The sequence below is a fragment of the Scyliorhinus torazame genome, chromosome 9, assembly GCF_047496885.1.
Source record: "Scyliorhinus torazame isolate Kashiwa2021f chromosome 9, sScyTor2.1, whole genome shotgun sequence".
In the NCBI taxonomy this organism is placed as follows: domain Eukaryota; kingdom Metazoa; phylum Chordata; class Chondrichthyes; order Carcharhiniformes; family Scyliorhinidae; genus Scyliorhinus; species Scyliorhinus torazame.
This window is the reverse complement of record NC_092715.1, coordinates 157,905,832-157,924,796: the sequence shown is the minus strand read 5'-3', so window position 1 is coordinate 157,924,796 and position 18,965 is coordinate 157,905,832. Positions and strand designations below refer to the sequence as shown.

The 18,965-nt window shown below is 48.9% G+C and overlaps 1 protein-coding gene across 4 annotated transcripts in view; it reads left to right on the top strand.

Moving 5' to 3' along the window:
- gkap1 (G kinase anchoring protein 1) overlaps positions 1-18,965 on the top strand; it is a 100,157-nt gene that overhangs the window by 56,545 nt on the left and 24,647 nt on the right. For all 4 annotated transcript variants that reach the window (XM_072516668.1, XM_072516666.1, XM_072516667.1 and 1 more), the window contains 2 exons: positions 1,937-2,007; positions 6,546-6,623. In XM_072516668.1, the coding sequence (XP_072372769.1) occupies positions 1,937-2,007; positions 6,546-6,623 (149 nt within the window). The remainder of the gene's footprint in view (positions 1-1,936; positions 2,008-6,545; positions 6,624-18,965) is intronic.

Here is an 18,965-nt window from a genome sequence, read left to right as displayed (position 1 = left end):
GAAGGAGCAATAATTTAAGAAATGGGGCTTGGTTGTTTTATAAACAAACTTATTAAAAGAAAAGAGAACAATATTGAAACTTTTAAACTTCAATCCTAACAACAACAAATTACATGTAGGTTCTTGACCTTAACATACAAGTTCCTATTAAACAGCACAGCAAATAAATACATACAGCTCCCATTCCACTTACACAGCCAGGTAAAAATGATACTTGTATTTACGAAGCAATTCTCTGCTGTAAGTCAAAATCCTTTAGAACAATCCTTTAGTCAAAAGCCTGTATTTGGAGCAGCTTCTTTCATATTTTTCACATTTTTCCAATTTTAAAGATAAATAATAACACAAAACAATAAACTAAACCCCCCTACCCTCCATGGGACAGAGCCCCCAACAGAGAGAGACCCCCCCCCTTCACAGACACACACACCTAACAACTAATGGTGAGCAGCTACAGAATAAACTGCCGTTCTTGATAGAACCCCTCAATTGCCCCCATCACGGTGTACTTAACTTTCTCGAGATATAAAATTCCATAATGTCCCCCAGCCATATTGAGGCTCTGGTGACTTTTTTAATCCTTCGCCCTGGACCTGTTCCAAACAGGTCTTTCTCTTTTTCTCTCTCTCCCCCTCTCTCTCTCTCTCTCTCTATTAGTTCCGCCCAGCCCTCAAAAAAGAACAGAGCCATGCTACTGACATGCAATTAGGCTCCCATTGGCGGACAAAGAGGCCATCAGACTCTGTAATGGGCTAATAGCTGGTCAGACATAAACGTCCCGAAGGACAATGGCTCTCAACTGACTCGCCCTTGCTGAACCGGGCCATCCTGTGTATTCCCACTAACAAGTTTAAGTCTGAATGGGATAATGTAACTCATGCGAGGTGTGGGTGTATCCATCTGACTGTGCTGGCAGGTATTTTTCTCCCCCCCCCCTCAGTCTGTTTAACCAATTGCCTACTACATTGGGGCCTCATTTCTAAACCCAATTTCTTAATATCTCCCTTGTGTAACACATCAATCAGCCCCCATTTTAAAGTAGTCAATATTGCCCTTAATTTTAAATATTTGTTTTAGGAGTTCAAAGGCAAAACTTCTGGTATGGCAGAGTTGGTTAGAGCTTAGAAATTGTCTGTGCAATATAATCCATTGTATCCAGGAAGATCAGATTTGACGCTTATTGTGTGTAGTTAAAAGAACGTTGTTTGAAGATTTTTTCAAGTGAACAAACCAACATAATTGTCTGTTTCATAAATTCTGTTTCATTTCTCCCCGACACTTATTCTTTCCCCAATTTTTCCATTTTGTTTTAAAATTTTGCCCTCATTGCATTGATTTTTTTTTTAATGCATTGCCAGTATTTTGATTTATGCTTGCTTTCTTTAACCATTTCTTTTCTTTTTCTCTGACCTCTTGTGAACTGTTGTTTCATTTCGCACAGTCCAGTGTGGGATCCTTTTCATGGAGGCTTTGTGGGGTACTTTTTCTGCACACTTTTTCCTTTTTGAGGTGTCACTTTCAGTCCTCATCTCAAAATATGTTTGTAAGCTACACATTCAAGTACTTATGATTTTTGTTTTCCCATGCAACATTACTTGTAACATATACTTGTGAATTATGTTAGCAGGTAGGGGGAAATTTTAACCAAGTCACCCATTGGGAAATGGCATGATCAGGTCCAATCCTGATTGTCTTTTTCCTCAGTGGAATGTAAATGTGCAGCATGCCTATTAGGCAGCTGATCTGACCACAATTTACCAGTGGGTGAGTTAGATATAATTTATTCCTGTTGCATATGTGCCATGTAATATCTGTGAGAATTAACATGATATGTCAAAGTGCCTCTAGGGATGCTTCCTAAATGTCAATTCTTGCTATTAGAACTTTTTGATTTTGCTGCACTGTAGTGTGTGTTATCTATGTTTTTATATTTCAGTGAAAGATAAAGCAGACATACTTTTACAAGTTGATGAACTCTTAACTATCAAGGATGAACTAACTTCACAGGTAATAGCGGCAATTACAAATTATTGAATATATCTTAGTGGGGGTTTTTTACATTTAGAGTACCCAATTCATTTTTTCCAATTAAGGGGCAATTTAGCATGGCCAATGAACATACCCTGCCCATCTTTGGGTTCTGGGGCTGAAACACGCGCAAACAAGGGGAGAATGTGCGAACACCACATAGACAGTGACCCAGAGCCCGGATCGAATCTGGGACCTGTTGCTAATTTGTGTTTCTCTTTATTTGGCTCTGAATATGGAGGTCAATATGGTCGCCTTCCTTAATTCTAATTATGTTTTGCTCTAGAGTCGCCAGGTATCTTTCGATACCGCCACAAGGTTCAAACAGAATACTGATCAAAGACTCGATACACCAGTTAGTTCGTTCAAAGTCAACTGCTGATTTAACACAGTTAAATATGCTCATGCACAAATACTACAGACTAAACTAGCACTACTGCTAAAGCCTATACTTAGCTTCGGGCGCCCACTCAGTCAGAGGAACAATGGCCGTTGTTCGGTTCTGAGGCTGCTGGGGTGGAACTGGTGCGGGATAACAGCTAAGGTTGTCTGTCTGGTAGCGTGCGTTGACCTTGGACTTACTTGTTCTGGTGTAGCTTTTGGGCAGGTCTCTTCTCGGTGAGAGCCGGAGGGCGATTCTCTCTTGGGATCCTTCTTATACCCAAAGGGAGCTTCGCGTGCTTTTGGGCAGGCCTTGGAACTTGGCCCCAATTAATTGGGCCGTCTCTGAATCGTTCCTATCGATTTCCTTCAATAAAGGGGTGGGTGCCCTGATGGCTGGCCGTGTCCTAGGTGGCCGTTGGCCTGCTTTGTTTTGGTCTCCTCTGGCGCCAGGGTGTCTGCCTTAGTATCGTTTACTTAAATGTTACTCTTTTGTCCCCGGAGATGGCCCATTAGTATGCTAATGGGTTTCCAATTTTGGTCTTGACTGGGAGCTGCGGCTCTAATCAACAGACAAATCCTGAACCTGCTTGTTTTCTCAGTATTGTCCATTTTCCCTGCAATCTTTGCAAAGTGTCCATTTTGTAATCGGGAAGGGGCCATCCCAGATGGCTACAGACCTCAGCGCCGTGAGACAGTAGTGGTACACTCCGTGCCACCGTGCTGCCCTATATCTTGTATGGTAACCAAGTTTTAATAATCGCACACAAGTGATCTACTTCACACAAGGAAATATAGAGAAGTAGCCTGAGTTAACTACATGTTGCTGTACAGTATCACTTCATCTCATTTGGTTGAGATTAAAACCATGATGTTGGAGTGGGAGGTTTTATTTGAATAAGGAATGCACTCACCGATGTATAGAGAACTACCTTTGGCCTCTGACCTACATTAAGTAGTGGAAACTCACCATCTATCATCCTCCGAAGTGCCTGTATGTGGATGCCTGTAAGAATAAAATCAGATTTAATTTTGATGCCTCTTCAGACAAATAGATCAGGGGTTCGCAGTGAGATTTTAAGGAGTCTGCCAGTGGCTCCCTCTCTTCACCCTGCCAATCTCCAAAAGTTGCAGTAATCAGGGCACAGAATTCCAGCCCCAAATCAGAGGTTGACACCAACACAGTATCACTTTGTCATTGACCTGCAGAGGATGTGAGGAACCAGAAATGCCACCTGTCACTCGGGAGCTCATGGTCATTAGTCCAGTATCATTTTTATGTTTAAAAATTTAGAGTACCCGATTCTTTTCCAATTAAAGGGCAATTTAGCATGGCCAATCCACCTACCAGGTACATCTTTGGGTTTTGGGGCTGAGACCACACAGACACGGGGGAGAATGTGCAAACTCTACATGTGCAAACTCTACATGGACAGTGACTTGGGACTGGGATCAAACCCGTGTCCTCAGCGCCGTCAGGCAGCAGTGCTTTATTTTTTAATGTGTACTTTATTACAAACATGTATCAAAACAGGTTACAGCAAATAAACGCCCCGGGAAACATACTTCCCAACAATCAACTATACAGTCTGTACAGATTTAACCCAATTTTCCTCCTGCCCCACGACGAACAGCTCCTCAAACACGGTCACAAATATCCCCACCTTTCCTCAAACCCTCCTGAAGAGCCCCTTAACTCATACTTTATCTTCTCTAATCGCAGGAAGTCATCCATGTCACCCAACCAAGCCGCTACCCCCGGTGGCGATGCCGACCGCCACTCCAGCAAAATTCTCCACTGTGCAATCAGAGAGGCGAAGGAAGATTGGGGATCGTTTGTGCTGTTAGCATTCTGTTAGAGGTGGACAGACTGTCACTGGAGCTGATAAGAGTTACAAAGTCGATAGCATTAACAATTGTACCAGCTCGCACTTCCCTTTTTCATTATCGATGCCCGAAGCGGAATGCACCAGCTGAAATTGGATGCTGTCTCTCTGGTATCATGATACTGGACTGAAAAGGTATCCAGTATCATGATAACCCCCACCCCCAAACCACCACCCGGCACTCGCCCTCTCCTCCCCGGCACTCGCCCTCTCCTCCCCAGCACTCGCCCTCTCCTCCCCAGCACTCGCCCTCTCCTCCCCGGCACTCGCCCCCGTCCCCGGGACTCGCCCTCTCCTCCCCGGCGCTCGCCCCCTTCCTCCTTCAGCCTTCCTCCTCTCCATGAAACCCCAAATATCGCCACCAAAGGGGTCCACCTCCTCCTCCACTATGCTGGCTAAGACCGCGAACACTCCCGCCCAGAATCTTCCCAATTGTTCACAAACCGAGTCATATGCACCTTTAAACTGTATCAGGCTCATCCTTGCACAAGAGGAGGCCGCGTTTATCCAACGCAGTGTCTCAGTCCTTAATCCGCAATTAATCTCCCCTCCCAACTCTGCTTCCCATTTCTCCTTGATCTTCACCACCCGCTCGCCTCCCTGCTCCCCCAGCCACTTGTATATGTTCCCAATTCTTCCCTCCCCATCCACATCCGGAAGCAGCAGTCGCTCCAGCAGGGTGTATCCCGGGAACCACCTCCAGATCATTCGCGCAAAGTCCCTAACCTGCAGATACCTGAACTCACTCCCCCTCATCAGCTCTACCCTCTCCCTTAGCTACTCCAGACTGGCGAACCCTTCCTCTAAATACAGATCCCTCACTTCACCAGCCCCACTTCCCTCCACCTCCTGTATACACAATCCATTCCCCCCGGCTCAAATCCATGATTCACGCACAGCGGCGTGTCAGGCAGCAGTGTTAACCACTGTGCCTCCCTTTTCAGTCCAGTATCATGATACCAGAGAGACAGCATCCAATTTCAGCTGGTGCATTCCGCTTCGGGCATTGATAATGGAAAAGAAGGGAAGTGCGAGCTGGTACAATTGTTAATGCTATCGACTTTGTAACTCATATCAGCTCCAGTGACAGTCTGTCCACCTCTAACAGAATGCTAACAGCACAAACGATCCCCAATGAACAATGAATGTGAAATACACCTGTGTTCGCTTAAGTCAACCCACTTTTTGACAGATTTGTTGCTGAACACCCACAAGTTTTATATAGAATCATAGAATTTACAGTGCAGAAGGAGGCCATTCGGCCCATCGAATCTGCACGGCTCTTGGAAAGTGCATCCTACCCGAACCCACACTTCACCTTATCCCCGTAACCCAGCAATCCCATCTAATTTTTTGGGACACAAAGGGGCAATTTAGCATGGCCAATCCATCTAACATGCACATCTTTGGACTATGGGAGGAAACTGGAGCACCCAGAGGAAACCCACGTAGACACTGGGAGAACGTGCAGACTCCGCACAGATAGTGATCCATGCCGGGAATCAAACATGGGACCCTGGAGCTGTGAATCAACTGTGCTAACCACTGTGCTACCGTGCTGCCCTGTTTTACCAACATTAAACAAAAATAATAAATAATGTGTAACAAGGGGTTCATGGAATTTTGTAACATGGAAAGGAAGGAAAAAGGATGTGCATTCCTGGCAAAAATGAGGTTATTTAATGGTCACTTGAGGGTGGAAATTGGCAATAAAACATTAAGAAAACAACTACAGAACTTTTGGAGTGAGAAGAAAAAATGTGCCAAATTAAGAATGTGGGCCGCATGGTGGCACAGTGGTTACCACTGCTGCCTCACAATGCCAGGGACTTGGGTTCGATTCCTGCCTTGGGTCACTGTCTGTGTGGAGTTTGCAAGTTCTCCCCTTGTCTGTATGGGTTTCCTCCGGGTGCTCCGGTTTCCTCCCGCAGTTCAAAGATGTGCAGGTTAGGTGGATTGGCCATGCTAAATTGTTCCTTAAAGTCCAAAGGCGCGCAGGTTAGGTGGAGTTATGGAGACAGGATGGAGGGTAGGCCTAGGTAGGGTGCACTTTCAGAGGATCGGCGCAGGCTCGATGAGCCAAAATGCCTCCTTCTGCACTGTAGGAGTTCTATATCCTAATACAAATCAATAATGTTGGCCCAGAAGTCTAAAAGTGCTGATTGTTCAGATAGCCCAGTGGATGGGCTTATGTCACTTACGTACTGATACCATTGTGACGTCATATGTTTGTTTATTCTCTTTGCCTAGGTTACTGGTCTGCATGCAGCTCTGGAACAAGAAAAATCCAAGGTCAAGCTACTACAGGCAGAGCTAACAAAATTTCAGGTAAAATGCTTACCAAAGCGATCTGTCTTTTTAACATTGCGGATAGGTAACAACCGTTTGAATCACCTTGTGCTTTCTCGCCTATTGCTTAACAAGCCTCTACTTTATATTGTTAATGCCTCCTAATTCTTAGTCAGTTGGATGCAATGAATTATGGTACTCTCTGCTTCCCATCTGAACTAGTTATTCTGTCTCTGGAAAAAGTAAACATGCTGATAGCTTATGTTACAGCTGTATGACCATCTTGTATCGCAGAAGATAAAGAGCGAAGCGAGAACAAATACTTAGCAGAAGAATCATGACCACTGCATTAATTATTCCCCAAAGCCTTGTTACAGCTTATGATAAACACTTCTGTGCAAAGGCAAAGCCTCTCCAAAGAGGTGGTTACTGATCTCTTGTTGCATTCTGATTGATGAACTTCAGGAATCGTCTTCAGTCAGTACTGTTGATATCAGGGGAACAACAATTCTCCATTATTATACCACTTGTTTTCAGGCCAAAACAGGGGACAATCTGGTTGCTAATCAGACATGTAAAGCAGGTGCCTTATGCAAAGTTTCATGTGCATATTTCTTTTTTTTAAAATCTTTTTATTGACATTTTCAACATTATGTACATTGACGTTCGTGTTTATTTATTGTACAGTGCAACGTAAAAAGGCTTTTATCTTACTTTACTTTATTTACAGATTGCTGCCGTCTAGTTCGGCGTGTGTCCTCTTCCCCATGTGTAGCTCTGGCTGCGCTGATACCCCAAAGATTGCCACATTTGGACATGACTTCACCCTCACCCCCACAACCTTGGATATTGCCTCGGAGAAGGCTGTCCAGAAGCCAGCAAGTTTGGGACAACTCAGAACATGTGGGTGTGGTTGGCCGGGCCCCTCTGGCACTATTTACTTTATCCTCCACCTCCGGGAATAACCTCATTCGGGTTCTGGTCAGGTGTGCTCTGTGCACCACTTTGAACTGCATGAGGCTGAGCCTTGCGCAGGAGGAGGTGGAGTTGGCCCTGCTCAGTGCCTCGCTCCAGAGTCCCCACCCACTTCTGTCCCCAGTTTGTCCTCCCATTTCCGTCTGATCTAGTCCAGTGATCTTTGGGCTCTGTCCAGTAGCTGTCCGTATATTCTCCCACAGAGTCCCCCCTCCTTACTGTCCGTGGTCATCAGGCCCTCCAATAGTGTAGTCTCCGGGCCCTGGGTATCCTATTGTCTCTTTGCAGAGGAAATGTTTTATTTTTAAGTGTCTCATTTCCTGTCCTGTCGGCAATTCCCATTCCTCCGTCATTTCGTTCAGCGTCGCTAGTCTGTGTCCTACGTAGAAGCCCGTAACTGTCAGTGTTTCCCCCATCCTGTCTCCATTTTTTAAACCTTGTGTCTAGCATGGCTGGTGGGAATCTGTGGTTACCAAAGATGGGGGCCATGGGGGACGTCCCGGTCAGCCCAAAATGGTGTCTTAGCTGGCCCCATGTTTTCAGTGTGGCCATTACCACTAGGCTCGATGTGTATTTTGCCGAGGGGGATGGGAGCGCTGCTGTGGCCAGGGCCCGGAGGATAGTTCCCTTGCAGGAGGCCTCCTTCATCTTTATCCACTCCAAGTTGGGCTCGTGCACCCATCCCCTCACCCTTTCCATATTGCTGTACAGTGGTAATATTGCAGGTTTGGCAGTGCCAGGCCTTCCTTCATTTTCCTCCTTTGCAGTGTTGATTTGGGAATTGTTGGATTCTTCCCCCCCCCCCCCCCCCCTGGATTCCCCCCCCCCCCCCCCCCCCCCACACACACACACAAAAACGCCATAATTAAGCTATCTAGGAAGAAGGCCTTGGGGATGAAGATCGGTATGGACCTAAACTGGAAGTTCATTTTGATAGTCTGAACTCCGCCGACCAGGGAGAGTGGGAGCGCGTCCCACCTCTGTAGGTCCTATTTGACTTCCTTCACCAAGCTGGTCAGGTTCCATTTGTGGATCTGTGTCCAGACTCTGGCTATTTGGATCCCCAGGTATTGGAATCTGTTTTGGGCTATTTTGAACGGGAGTCCCTCCAGCTCTATCCCTCCCCCATTTGGGTTCACTGGGAATGCCTCACTCTTGCCCAGGTTGAGTTTGTACCCTGAGAAGGTTCTGAACTCTTCAGGATCTGTAGGATTGGTTTCAGTCCTTCCTGTGGCTTTGAGAGGTACAGGAGCAGGTCATCCGCATAGAGTGAAACTCTGTGCTCTCTGTCTCCTCTTGGATGTCCTTCCAGTTTTCCGTACACCATAGGGCTACCGCCAGGGGTCCGATTGCTAATGCAAACAGGAGTGGGGACATTGGGCAGCCTTGTCTTGTGCCTCGTTGTAACTGGAAGTATTCAGAGCTGGCAGTGTTCGTTCAAACTCTCGGCCTTGGGAGTGTTGTACAGGAGTCTCACCCAGGCAGTGAATCCTGCTCCGAACCCAAACCGTTCCAGTACCTTGAGGTGGTATTTCCATTTGACTCTGTCGAAGGCCTTTTCTACGTCCAGGGAGATGAGCACTTCTGGTATTCATGTGCATATTTCTGTTTTGAACAGCACCTATAATCCGAAAGGTAGCATCTTGCACACCCTCTGAGATGTAATTGATAATGCACAAAATGGACTACCGGTAGTGGCCGTGGAGTGAGGTCGCTTATTTGGTTGCTCCCGCTCATGGTGGACTTTTGAGACCTTTCTCCCTGACGTATGGTGGGTTTGAATGGTAAAATTGGAGGTTGGTGAAGAAGAGAAGAAGAATTCCCCACCAGTTTATGGAGTCGTGGACCAGAAGTGGTCTGCAAAGAAGAGATTGTTGGACAAAGAAGGGAGTGGAGTAGGCGGCACAGGAAAGCATGGCGGAGGCTCAGGGACTGGGATTGCCGGCCCAGTGGCCAACAGAGCAGCTGGTGAACTTCCTCCAGGAGAGCTTTGCCAAGCAAAGGCAAGAGTACCTGGACCCGATTAAGACGGGGATTGACCGGGTGGAGCAACGGTTGGAAGCCCACGGACAAACGATCAAAAAGGTGGAAGAGGTGGTGGCTAAGCACGAGGACCAGCTAACCGCAATGGAGGCGGAGATGGGGCTGATGAGGGACCGCCAGAAAAGGCTGCAAGAGAAGGTGAAGGATTTGGAGAACAGGTCATGCAGGCAGAACCTGAGGATCATTGGTCTCCCGGAGGGTATTGAGGGATCGGATGCAGGGCCATACGTGGCGCGTATGCTCGAGAAGCTGATGGAAGAAGGTGCGTTTACTTAGCCCTTGGAGGTGGACAGGGCGCACAGAGCGCTTATGAGGAAGCCGCGGATGAAGGAGCTATCGTGGATGATGATCTTGAGGTGGGCCAGGCAGACGAGGAGCTGCAAATGGGAAGGCAACGAGCTGCGCATGTACCACGACTTTGGTGCGGAACTGGCTAAGAGAAGGGCGAGCTTCAACAAAGTAAAATCAGCTCTCTTTAGGAAGGGGGTGAAGTACGGCAGGACGGTGGCGCAGTGGGTTAGCCCTGTTGCCTCACGGCACCAAGGTCCCAGGTTCGGTCCCGGCTCTGGGTCACTGTTCCTGTGGAGTTTGCACATTCTCCCCTTGTTTGCGTGGGGTTCACCCCCACAACCCAAAAGATGTGCAGGATAGGTGGATTGGGTACTCTAAAAAAAATTTTTTTTAAAGGAAGGGGGTGAAGTTCGGCATGCTGTACCCAGCTTGTTTGTGGGTCACCTATGAAGGTCAAGAACTCTATTTCGCATTGTCGGAGGAGGTGATGAACTTTGTGAAAGACAGGGGACTGGCAGGCGATGGAGGACATTGAACTTGGGGACGGGTAATTCTGTACTTGTGCTGCTTAATTTCTTTTCTTTTTGGGTTTTGTATGTATTGGTTTTGTACCAAGTTTTGGGCGTTGCTCAGTTGTTTGTGGGTCAACATTGTTCTAATTGGGGATGGTGGGTGGAATTTTCTTTGTGTTTGTTGGGGATTGTAATTTGCATATGTATGTTTGAGCGGGGTGGAGGGAGATCAGTGATGGGTAGAATGCTTGGTGCAATGGGCGTGGGCTACCAGGCTAGCTGAGCGAGCTAGCTCACGGAAGCGCAGTGGGGGGAGGGGGGGGGGCGAGCAGGTGATTTGTTTGTTATGGGGGGTCGAGATTGTTGTTTTGTTAGTGGGTGGGAGGGGGGAACTGTTTTGCTGACAGGGGAGGGACTGGCGCTTGGAAACAAATGGGAGGTCGATGACGGTGGGCACCCGAGGGCGGCCTGAGGAGTTACGGGACGCGTGCCGGAGGCTGGCCTAAGAAGAGTGATGGTTGATATTTAGGGAGGGGGGTGCTGTCCCACCAGGCTGATCACATGGAACGTGAGAGGGCTGAATGGGCCGGTCAAGAGGGCTCACGTGTTCGCGCATCTGAAGAGGCTGAAGGCGGACATGGCAATGTTACAAGAGGACACCTGAGGGTGGTGGATCAGACTAGGCTGAGGAAGGGTTGGATAGGGCAGGTATTTCATTCGGGGCTAGATTCTAAAACTTGGGGGGGGGGGGGGGGGGGGGGGGGTTGCGATCTTGATTAATAAGTGGGTTTCATTTGAGGTAGGGAGCATAGTGGCGGATTTGTTGGGTAGGTATGTTATGATAAGTGGGAAGTTGAAGGGGATGCCGGTGGTCTTAGTAAATATTTACGCACCAAACTGGGATGACATGGAGTTTGAGGCAGGTGTTGGGGGAAGATCCCGGACCTGGACTCGCATAGGTTGATCATGGGAGGGGGCTTTAATACGGTCATTGAACCGAGGTTAGATCGGTCGAGTTCAAGGACAGGGAGAATGCCAGCCACGGCGAATGAGTTAAAAAGGTTTATGGAACAGATAGGTGGGGTAGATCCGTGGAGATTTGGGGGGCTAAGAGCGAAGGAGTTTTCTTTTTTCTGCCAGGTTCACAAAGTGTAATCCCGGATTGATTTTTTTTTTTTTTGTTTTGAACAAGGCATTGCTGGCGGGGGTGGTGGATGCCGGGTATTCGCCGATTGTTGTGTCGGACCATGCCCTACACTGGGTGGACTTGCGAGTGAGCAAGAAGGGGGGGTCAGCGCCCGCAATGGAGACTGGATGTAGGACTGTTCGCAGATGAGGAGGTGTGCGGACGGGTGGGGGAGGCCATCCAGAATTATTTGGAGATAAATGATACGGCAGAAGTTTCGGCAGCAATGGCATTGGTTAGTGGGGAGCTAATTCCGATACGGCTCATACGGAGAAGGTGGAACTGGCAGAGACGGATAGGTTGGTTTGGGAGATACTCCAGGTGGATAGAAAGTACTCGGAAGCCCAGGAGGCGGGGATGTTGAAGGAGCGGCAGAAACTGCAGATGGAGTTTGGGCTGTTATCTACATGGAAGGCGGTGAGACAGTTGAGGAAGGCGAGAGGGGCAATATATGAGTATGGTGAGAAGGCCAGAAGGATGCTAGCACATCAGCTAAGGAAAAGGGAGGCGGCCAGGGAGATAAGAAGAATGAAGGACAAAGGAGGAAACACGGTACTGGACCCAGCAGGGGTGAATGGGCTGTTTAAGGAGTTTTACAGTCGGTTATATGAGTCAGAGCCCCCCCAGCTGTGGTGGAAGGGATGAGGCAGTTCTTGGAAAGGTTGAAGTTTCCAAACGTGGAGGGAGGGTTGGTGGAGAGGCTGGGAGCCCCGATCGGGATTGAAGAAATACTAGAGTGGTTGAAGGCCATGCAGTCGGGCAAGGCCCCCAGACCAGATGGCTACCCAGTGGAATATTACACAAAGTTCTCTGGGATGCAGGGCCCGCTGCTGGTGAGGGCATTTAATGAGACAAGGGAGCAGGGTGTTCTTCCCCCAACAATGTCACAGGCCTCGATTTTATTGATCCTGAAGCGGGAGAAGGACCCAGAGCAATGTGGGACATACAGACCAATCTCCCTATTAAATGTTGATGCCAAATTGCTGGCCAAAATCCTGGCCTCGAGGATAGAGGACTGTGTCCCGGGGGTGATCGGGGAAGACCAGACTGGGTTTGTTAAGGGTAGGCAGTTAACGGCCAATGTTAGAAGGCTCCTGAATGTGATCCTGATGCCCTCCAAGGGGAGGGAGGCGGAGGTGGTGGTCGCTATGGACGCGAAGAAGGCCTTCAACCAGGTGGAATGGAATTATTTGTGGGAGGTCCTGGGACAGTTCGGGTTTATGCAGGGCTTCATTGACTGAGTTCGGTTGCTGTACCAGGCGCCAATGGCGAGCGTGCGGATGAACCGGGTGAGCCGAACTATTTTAGATTGCATCGGGGGACGAGGCAAGAATGTCCCCTCTACCCGCTATTGTTTGCTTTGGCTATTGAGCCATTGGTGATGGCGCTGAGAGCGTCAAAGGACTGGAAGGGGTTAGTCCGGGGGAGTGGAGCACAGGGTCTCGCTATATGCAGACAACCTACTCCTATATATTTCTGACCCGTTAGGGGGGCTGGGGGAGATTATGCAGATCTTAGGGGAATTTGGCCGGTTCTCAGGGTATAAATTGAACATGAGTAAAAGTGAGGTTTGTGTGATCCAAGCGAGGGGGCAGGAGAGGAGACTGGGGGAGTTGCCATTTAAAGTGGTGGGAGGGAGTTTTCGTTACTTGGGTATTCAGGTGGCAAGGAGATGGGTGCAGCTACACAAATTAAATCTGGGCCGATTAGTGGAACAAATGAAGGAGGGCTTTCCGAGGTGGGACATGCTCCGGTTGTCACTGGTGGGGAGGGTACAGACCAGAAAGATGACAGTTCTCCCAAGATTTTTGTTTGTTTTTCAGTGTCTCACTATTTTTATTCCAAAGACCTTTTTTAAACAGGTGAACACGGTGATATCTGGGTTTGTGTGGGCGGGTAAAACCCCGCGAGTAAAGAAAGTGTTGCTGGAGCGGAGCTGAGGGGAGGGAGGGCTGGCACTGCCGAACTTTAGAAACTACTACTGGGTGGTGAATATTAGCCATGATTGGGGAGGGGTCGGTGTGGGAGCAGGTGAAGGTGGCATCATGTAAGGGCACAAGTTTGGGGGCATTGGTAACGGCACCTCTGCTGTTCTCGCCAGCCCGGTACTCCACAAGCCCGGTGGTAGTGACGGCCCTGAGAATCTGGGGGAAATAGCGGAAGCATATGGGAGTAGAGGGAGCGTCGGGTGTGGGCTCCAATCTGTGGTAATCACTGGTTTGTGTTTTGGAGGTGGCAGAGAGTGGTATTGAGAGGCTGGGGGATCTGTTTATTGATGGGAGATTTCCCGGTCTGGAGGATCTGGAAGTGAAGTTTGAGTTGTCGGGAGGGAATGGGTTCCGATATCGCCAGGTAAGGGATTTTGTGCTAAGGCATGTTTTTACCTTTCTGCTCCTTCCGCCACAGGGGATACAGGACAAGGTAGTTTCGAGAACGAGGTGTGGGGAGGGGAAGGTATCAGAAATTTACAAAGAACTCATGGAGTGGGAGGAAACCCAGATAGGGGAGACAACTTAAATGGGTCGATGAGTTGGGAAAGGAGTTAAAGGCGGGTCTGTGGGAGGATGCCCTGAGCAGAGTCAATACGTCCTTATCATGTGCCAGGCTCAGCCTGATACAATTCAAGGTGGTCCACCGGGCACACATGGCGGCCCGGATGAGCAGGTTTTTTGGGGTAGAGGACAGGTGTGGATGATGTGCAGGAGGGCTCGCAGGGTGCCACCGAGTCCAGAGGCGCCGCTTTTTGGAGTGTCGGAAGACCTGGGAGTCCAGGGGGCAAGAGAGGCTGATGTTTTGGCCTTTGCCTCCTTGGTAGCCCGGAGACGGATCTAGCGTGGAGGGACTCGAAGCCCCCGAAAGCAGGAGTATGGGTTAGTGACATGGCTGGGTTTCTCAGGCTTGAAAAAAATCAAGTTCACCCTGTGGAGTTCATCATTAGGGTTTGTTTGGCCATTTATCCACTTCTTTGGAGAAAATTGAACCGTCAGTAGATTCAATATAGGGGGGGGGGGTTAGGGAACAAGGGTAGGGGGGGAGGGAGTTAGACTTTGTTGGTCTAGCTTAGGCGAGAACTGTGGGAGATGGAGAGGTGTGTTACACATTGAACTATGTTTATATCTGTACTTGTGTCTTTTGTTATTATAAAACCATTAATGCCTTAATGAAATGTTTTTAAATAAAAGATAATGCACAAAATGTCCCATCAGTACAATCAGAAATAAGATATTCTTCATTTTTTTATTAATGTTTTTATTGGTTTTCACTTTTTATGTTGCCTATTTCAGTTCAAACGTTGAATTACAATTGTTATACCCACATATAATATCTTAGAAAGGCGATGTTAGAATTACACATCAGAAAATGAAAACAAACAAATGAGGATCACTATACATATTTACATTTGGCTGTTTTGCCCCTCTTCGGTGGTTGTGTGTCCCATTTGGCTGGTCTGCCTCCGGTGCCCTGCCTATTGTTGGCCCTAGCTTGTGTTTCCGCACGTATTGCTGCTCCGTCTGGTCCTCTGTTTTTCCTTGGACATGTCCCAGCCACCATTCCCCTTTTCCGCCACCTTCCTTTTCCTTTACAATCTGTAGGTCGTCTGTGCCGCCTCTCTTCCCCCTCCCCTTTCGCTCTGTTGGCTGCAAATAGGTCCTGAAAAAGAACAGGTTGACAGGTTGGTGAATGGCCTCTACGTCTTGTAGAAGTCCTCTTCTGACGTCCCAATGACAGATTTGATTTTCTCCAGTTTGGGAAATTCCGACAGGTTGGATGGCCAGTCTGCAGCTTTGGGTACTGCTACTGATTGCCAGCTGAGCAGGATTCTTCGATGGACGATTAGGGAGGCAAAGGCAAGGGCGTCAGCCGCCTCCCCAAGAATCTTTTTGGTTAGTCTGAGCCTCAAAGAAGACTGCCCAGAACCCGACAAATCTGGGTCATGCCCGAAACATGTGGGTGTGGTTGGCCAGGCCTCCCTGGCACCATTCACATTTGGCCTCTTCCTCAGAGAAGAACCTGCTCATTCAGGTTCTGGTTAGGTATGCTCTGCGCACCACTTTCAGCTGCATTAGGCTTGCACACGTAGAGGTGGAGTTTGCCCTGTTCAGTGCTTCGCTCCAGAGTCCCTACCTTATTTCTGTCCTGGTTCTTCCTCCCATTTTTCCCTTGTCTCATTAAGTGGGGAGCATACCTTCCCTAACAGTCGCCTATACAGGTCCCTGCAGTTCCCCCTTCCTAAGTCCTGGCGTCCGTGGGTATGTTGTTTCTTTACGGAGGAAGTTTTTGATTTGTATGTATCGTAGTTCATTCACTTTGGGCAGTTGGAACCTATCTATCAGTTCGCATAGTGTCGCTAGTCTATCGTCCGTGTCAGTTCGTATAGTGTCATTTGACTATCGTCCCTAATTGCCAGTGTCCTCCCCCGTCCTGTCTCCACTTTTTGAAGCTGGCGTCCATTGTGGCTGACGTGAACCTGTGATTGTTGCAGATGGGTGCCATGCTGGACATTTCAATCAGGCCGAAGTGTTGCCTTAGCTGTTCCATGTCTGGAGCGTGGCAATTAGCATTGGGCTTGTAGAGTGCTTGCCTGGTGGGGATGGGAGTGTTGGTGTGGTAAGGACCCGGATGTTCTCCTCCATCCTTACCCATTCTGTTTTCGGCTCCTTTACCCATCCCCTCACTCTTTCTGCTGTGGCTGCCCAGTGGTAGTTTGCAGGTTTGGGAGGGTCAGTCCTCCCATGCTTCTTTTTCCTTGCAGGACTTTTTTAGGAATCCTTCTTCCCCAAACCCCCCACACAAACGTCACGATAATTTTGTCTACTGTGTTTAAAAAAAAGGCCTTGGGGATATAGATCGATATGGGCCTGAACAGGAAGAAGAATCTGGGCAGTCTGTTCATCTTGATCATCTTGATCATCTGCACCCTCCTTGCCAGGGACAGTGGGAGCGTGACCCAGCTCTGCAGGTCCTTCTTTACTTCCTCCACCAGACTTGTCAGGTTCCATTTGTGGATCCGTGTCCAGTCATGGGCAGTTTGAATCCTCTGGTAGTGGAATTTGTTTTGGCCATGTTTAAATGGCATTCCCTCCAGCACTGTCCCTCTCCCTTGCAGGTTCACCGGGAAGATTCCCTTTTGCTCAAGTTGAGTTTGTAGCTCGAGTAGGCTCCAAATTCTTTCAGGAGCATCATGATCCTCCCCGTGCTGCTTTGGTGGTCCGACATGTAGAGGAGCAGGTCATCCACATAGAGTGAGACTCTGTGCTCTCTGGATCACTTCCAATTTTTTCACTGTTCTGAGGGCGATCGCCAGTGGCTCGATTGCCAGGGCGAATAGAAGCAGGGACAGCAGGCATCCCTGCCTTGTGCAGCTGGAAGTATTTGGAGATGGTGGTGTTAGTCCGCACGCTCGCCATGGGAGTGCTGTATAGAAGTTTCATCCATGTGAATCCTTCTCCAAGCCCAAACTGCTCCAGTACCTTTATGAGGTACTTCCATTCGACTCTGGCGAAGGCCTTTTCTGCGTCCAGGGAGATGATCACCTCTGGTGTTCTCTCCCCGGATGGGGTCGTTATCACGTTCAGCAGGCGGCGGATGTTCAGTGTTAGCTGCCTACCTTTAACAAAGCCCGTCTGGTCCTCTGCAACCATCTCTGGTACGCAGTTCTCCAGTCGCCTGGCCAGGATCTTGGCCATTATTTTCGCATATACATTGAGCAGAGAGGTGGGTCTGTCGGACTCGCATTCAGTTGGGCCTTTGTCTTTTTTGGGTATCAGTGAGATTGAGGATTGAGGCAGCACGGTAGCATTGTGGATAGCACAATTGCTTCACAGTTCCAGGGTCCCAGGTTCGATTCCGGCTTGGGGCACTGTCTGTGCGGAGTCTGCACATCCTCCCCATGTGTGCGTGGGTTTCCTCCGGGTGCTCCGGTTTCCTCCCACAGTCCAAAGATGTGCAGGTTAGGTGGATTGGCCATGCTAAATTGTCCTTAGTGTTGGGTGGGGTTACTGGGTTTTGGGGATAGGGTGGAGGTGTTGACCTTGGATAGGGTGCTCTTTCCAAGAGCTGGTGCAGACTCGATGGGCCGAATGGCCTCCTGCACTGTAAATTCTATGATTGTGCTAACATTGGAGGCAGAGTGCCCCTTGCTCGCGAGTCTGTGAATATCTGAAAGGTGCGGGGCCAATGCTGCCGCAAATGTTTTATAGAAGTCCACCAGGAATCCATCTGGTCCTGGCGCCTTTCTCGCCCGCATCACTCTCCCAGTACTAATGGTGCTTCCAGCCCTGTTTTCTATCCTCCTCCCTTCCCCCCCCCCCTCATGACTGCTACATCCCCAAGTCCCCTTCGGTGGGGGGGGGGCTCCGAGTTGTACAGCCCCGGGTAGAAGGCCTCGAATGCTTCATTGACCTTTTCCAGCTTACTTACTAGTCTGCCGTTGTCCCTAATCTGTGCTATTTCCCTCGTGGCTGCCTGCTTTCTCAGCTAGTGAGCCAACAGGCGGCTGGCTTTGTCTCCGTGTTCGTAAAAGGTCCCGTGTCTGGTGGAGCTGGTGGACTGCTTTCCTGGTGGCGAACAGGTCAAAGTCCATTTGTAGCTTTTTCCTCTTCGCCAGAAGCTCTGCAGTCGGGGCCTTGGGAGTATTGCCGGTCGACCTCCAATATGGAGCCGACTAATTGTTGCTGACACGTGCCTATCTCTGCACACTTTATAAGTGATAATCTCACTCCTGATCACTGCCTTCAGCGCCTCCCAGAACGTGGAGGGTGAGACCTCTCCATTCTGGCTATTGGCAATATACCCGTCAATGGACTGTCGTTTTGTCGCAAAAAGCCTTGTCGTTAAAGAGGGCCATGTCCAACCTCCATGGGAGGCGTTGGGCACGGCCCGTCTCCAACCTCACATCCATGTAGTGTGGAAGATGGTCGGAGTATTCCACTCTTACTATTCCTGGAAGCATAGCTTTCCTCACCACAAAGAAGTCAATGCGCGAGTATACCCTGTGTACATGGGAGAACAAGAACTCCTCCTTCGGTATGTGAACCCCCACGCGTCCACTGTCTCCATCTGTTCCATAAACGCGCTTCGTTCTTTCACCATATTTGCGGCCTTCCCCAATTTGTGGTTTAATCTGTCCATCCGTGGTCGTCAACATTGTTAAAGACGCCCCTCCTGCCCATGATTAGTCAATGCGTGTCTACGTCAGGGATTTCCGTCATGGTATTCTTTATAGCTTCCGTGTCGTTGCAGTTGCCCCATCCAGGAAACCGCTGACCATGATGTACCGTCACCCTGGGTCCATAACCGTGCTCGTCACAGTAAACACCGTCCTCTTATTAAGCAGTTTGCCCCCCCCCCCCCAGCTTTCATCCCGTAACAAGA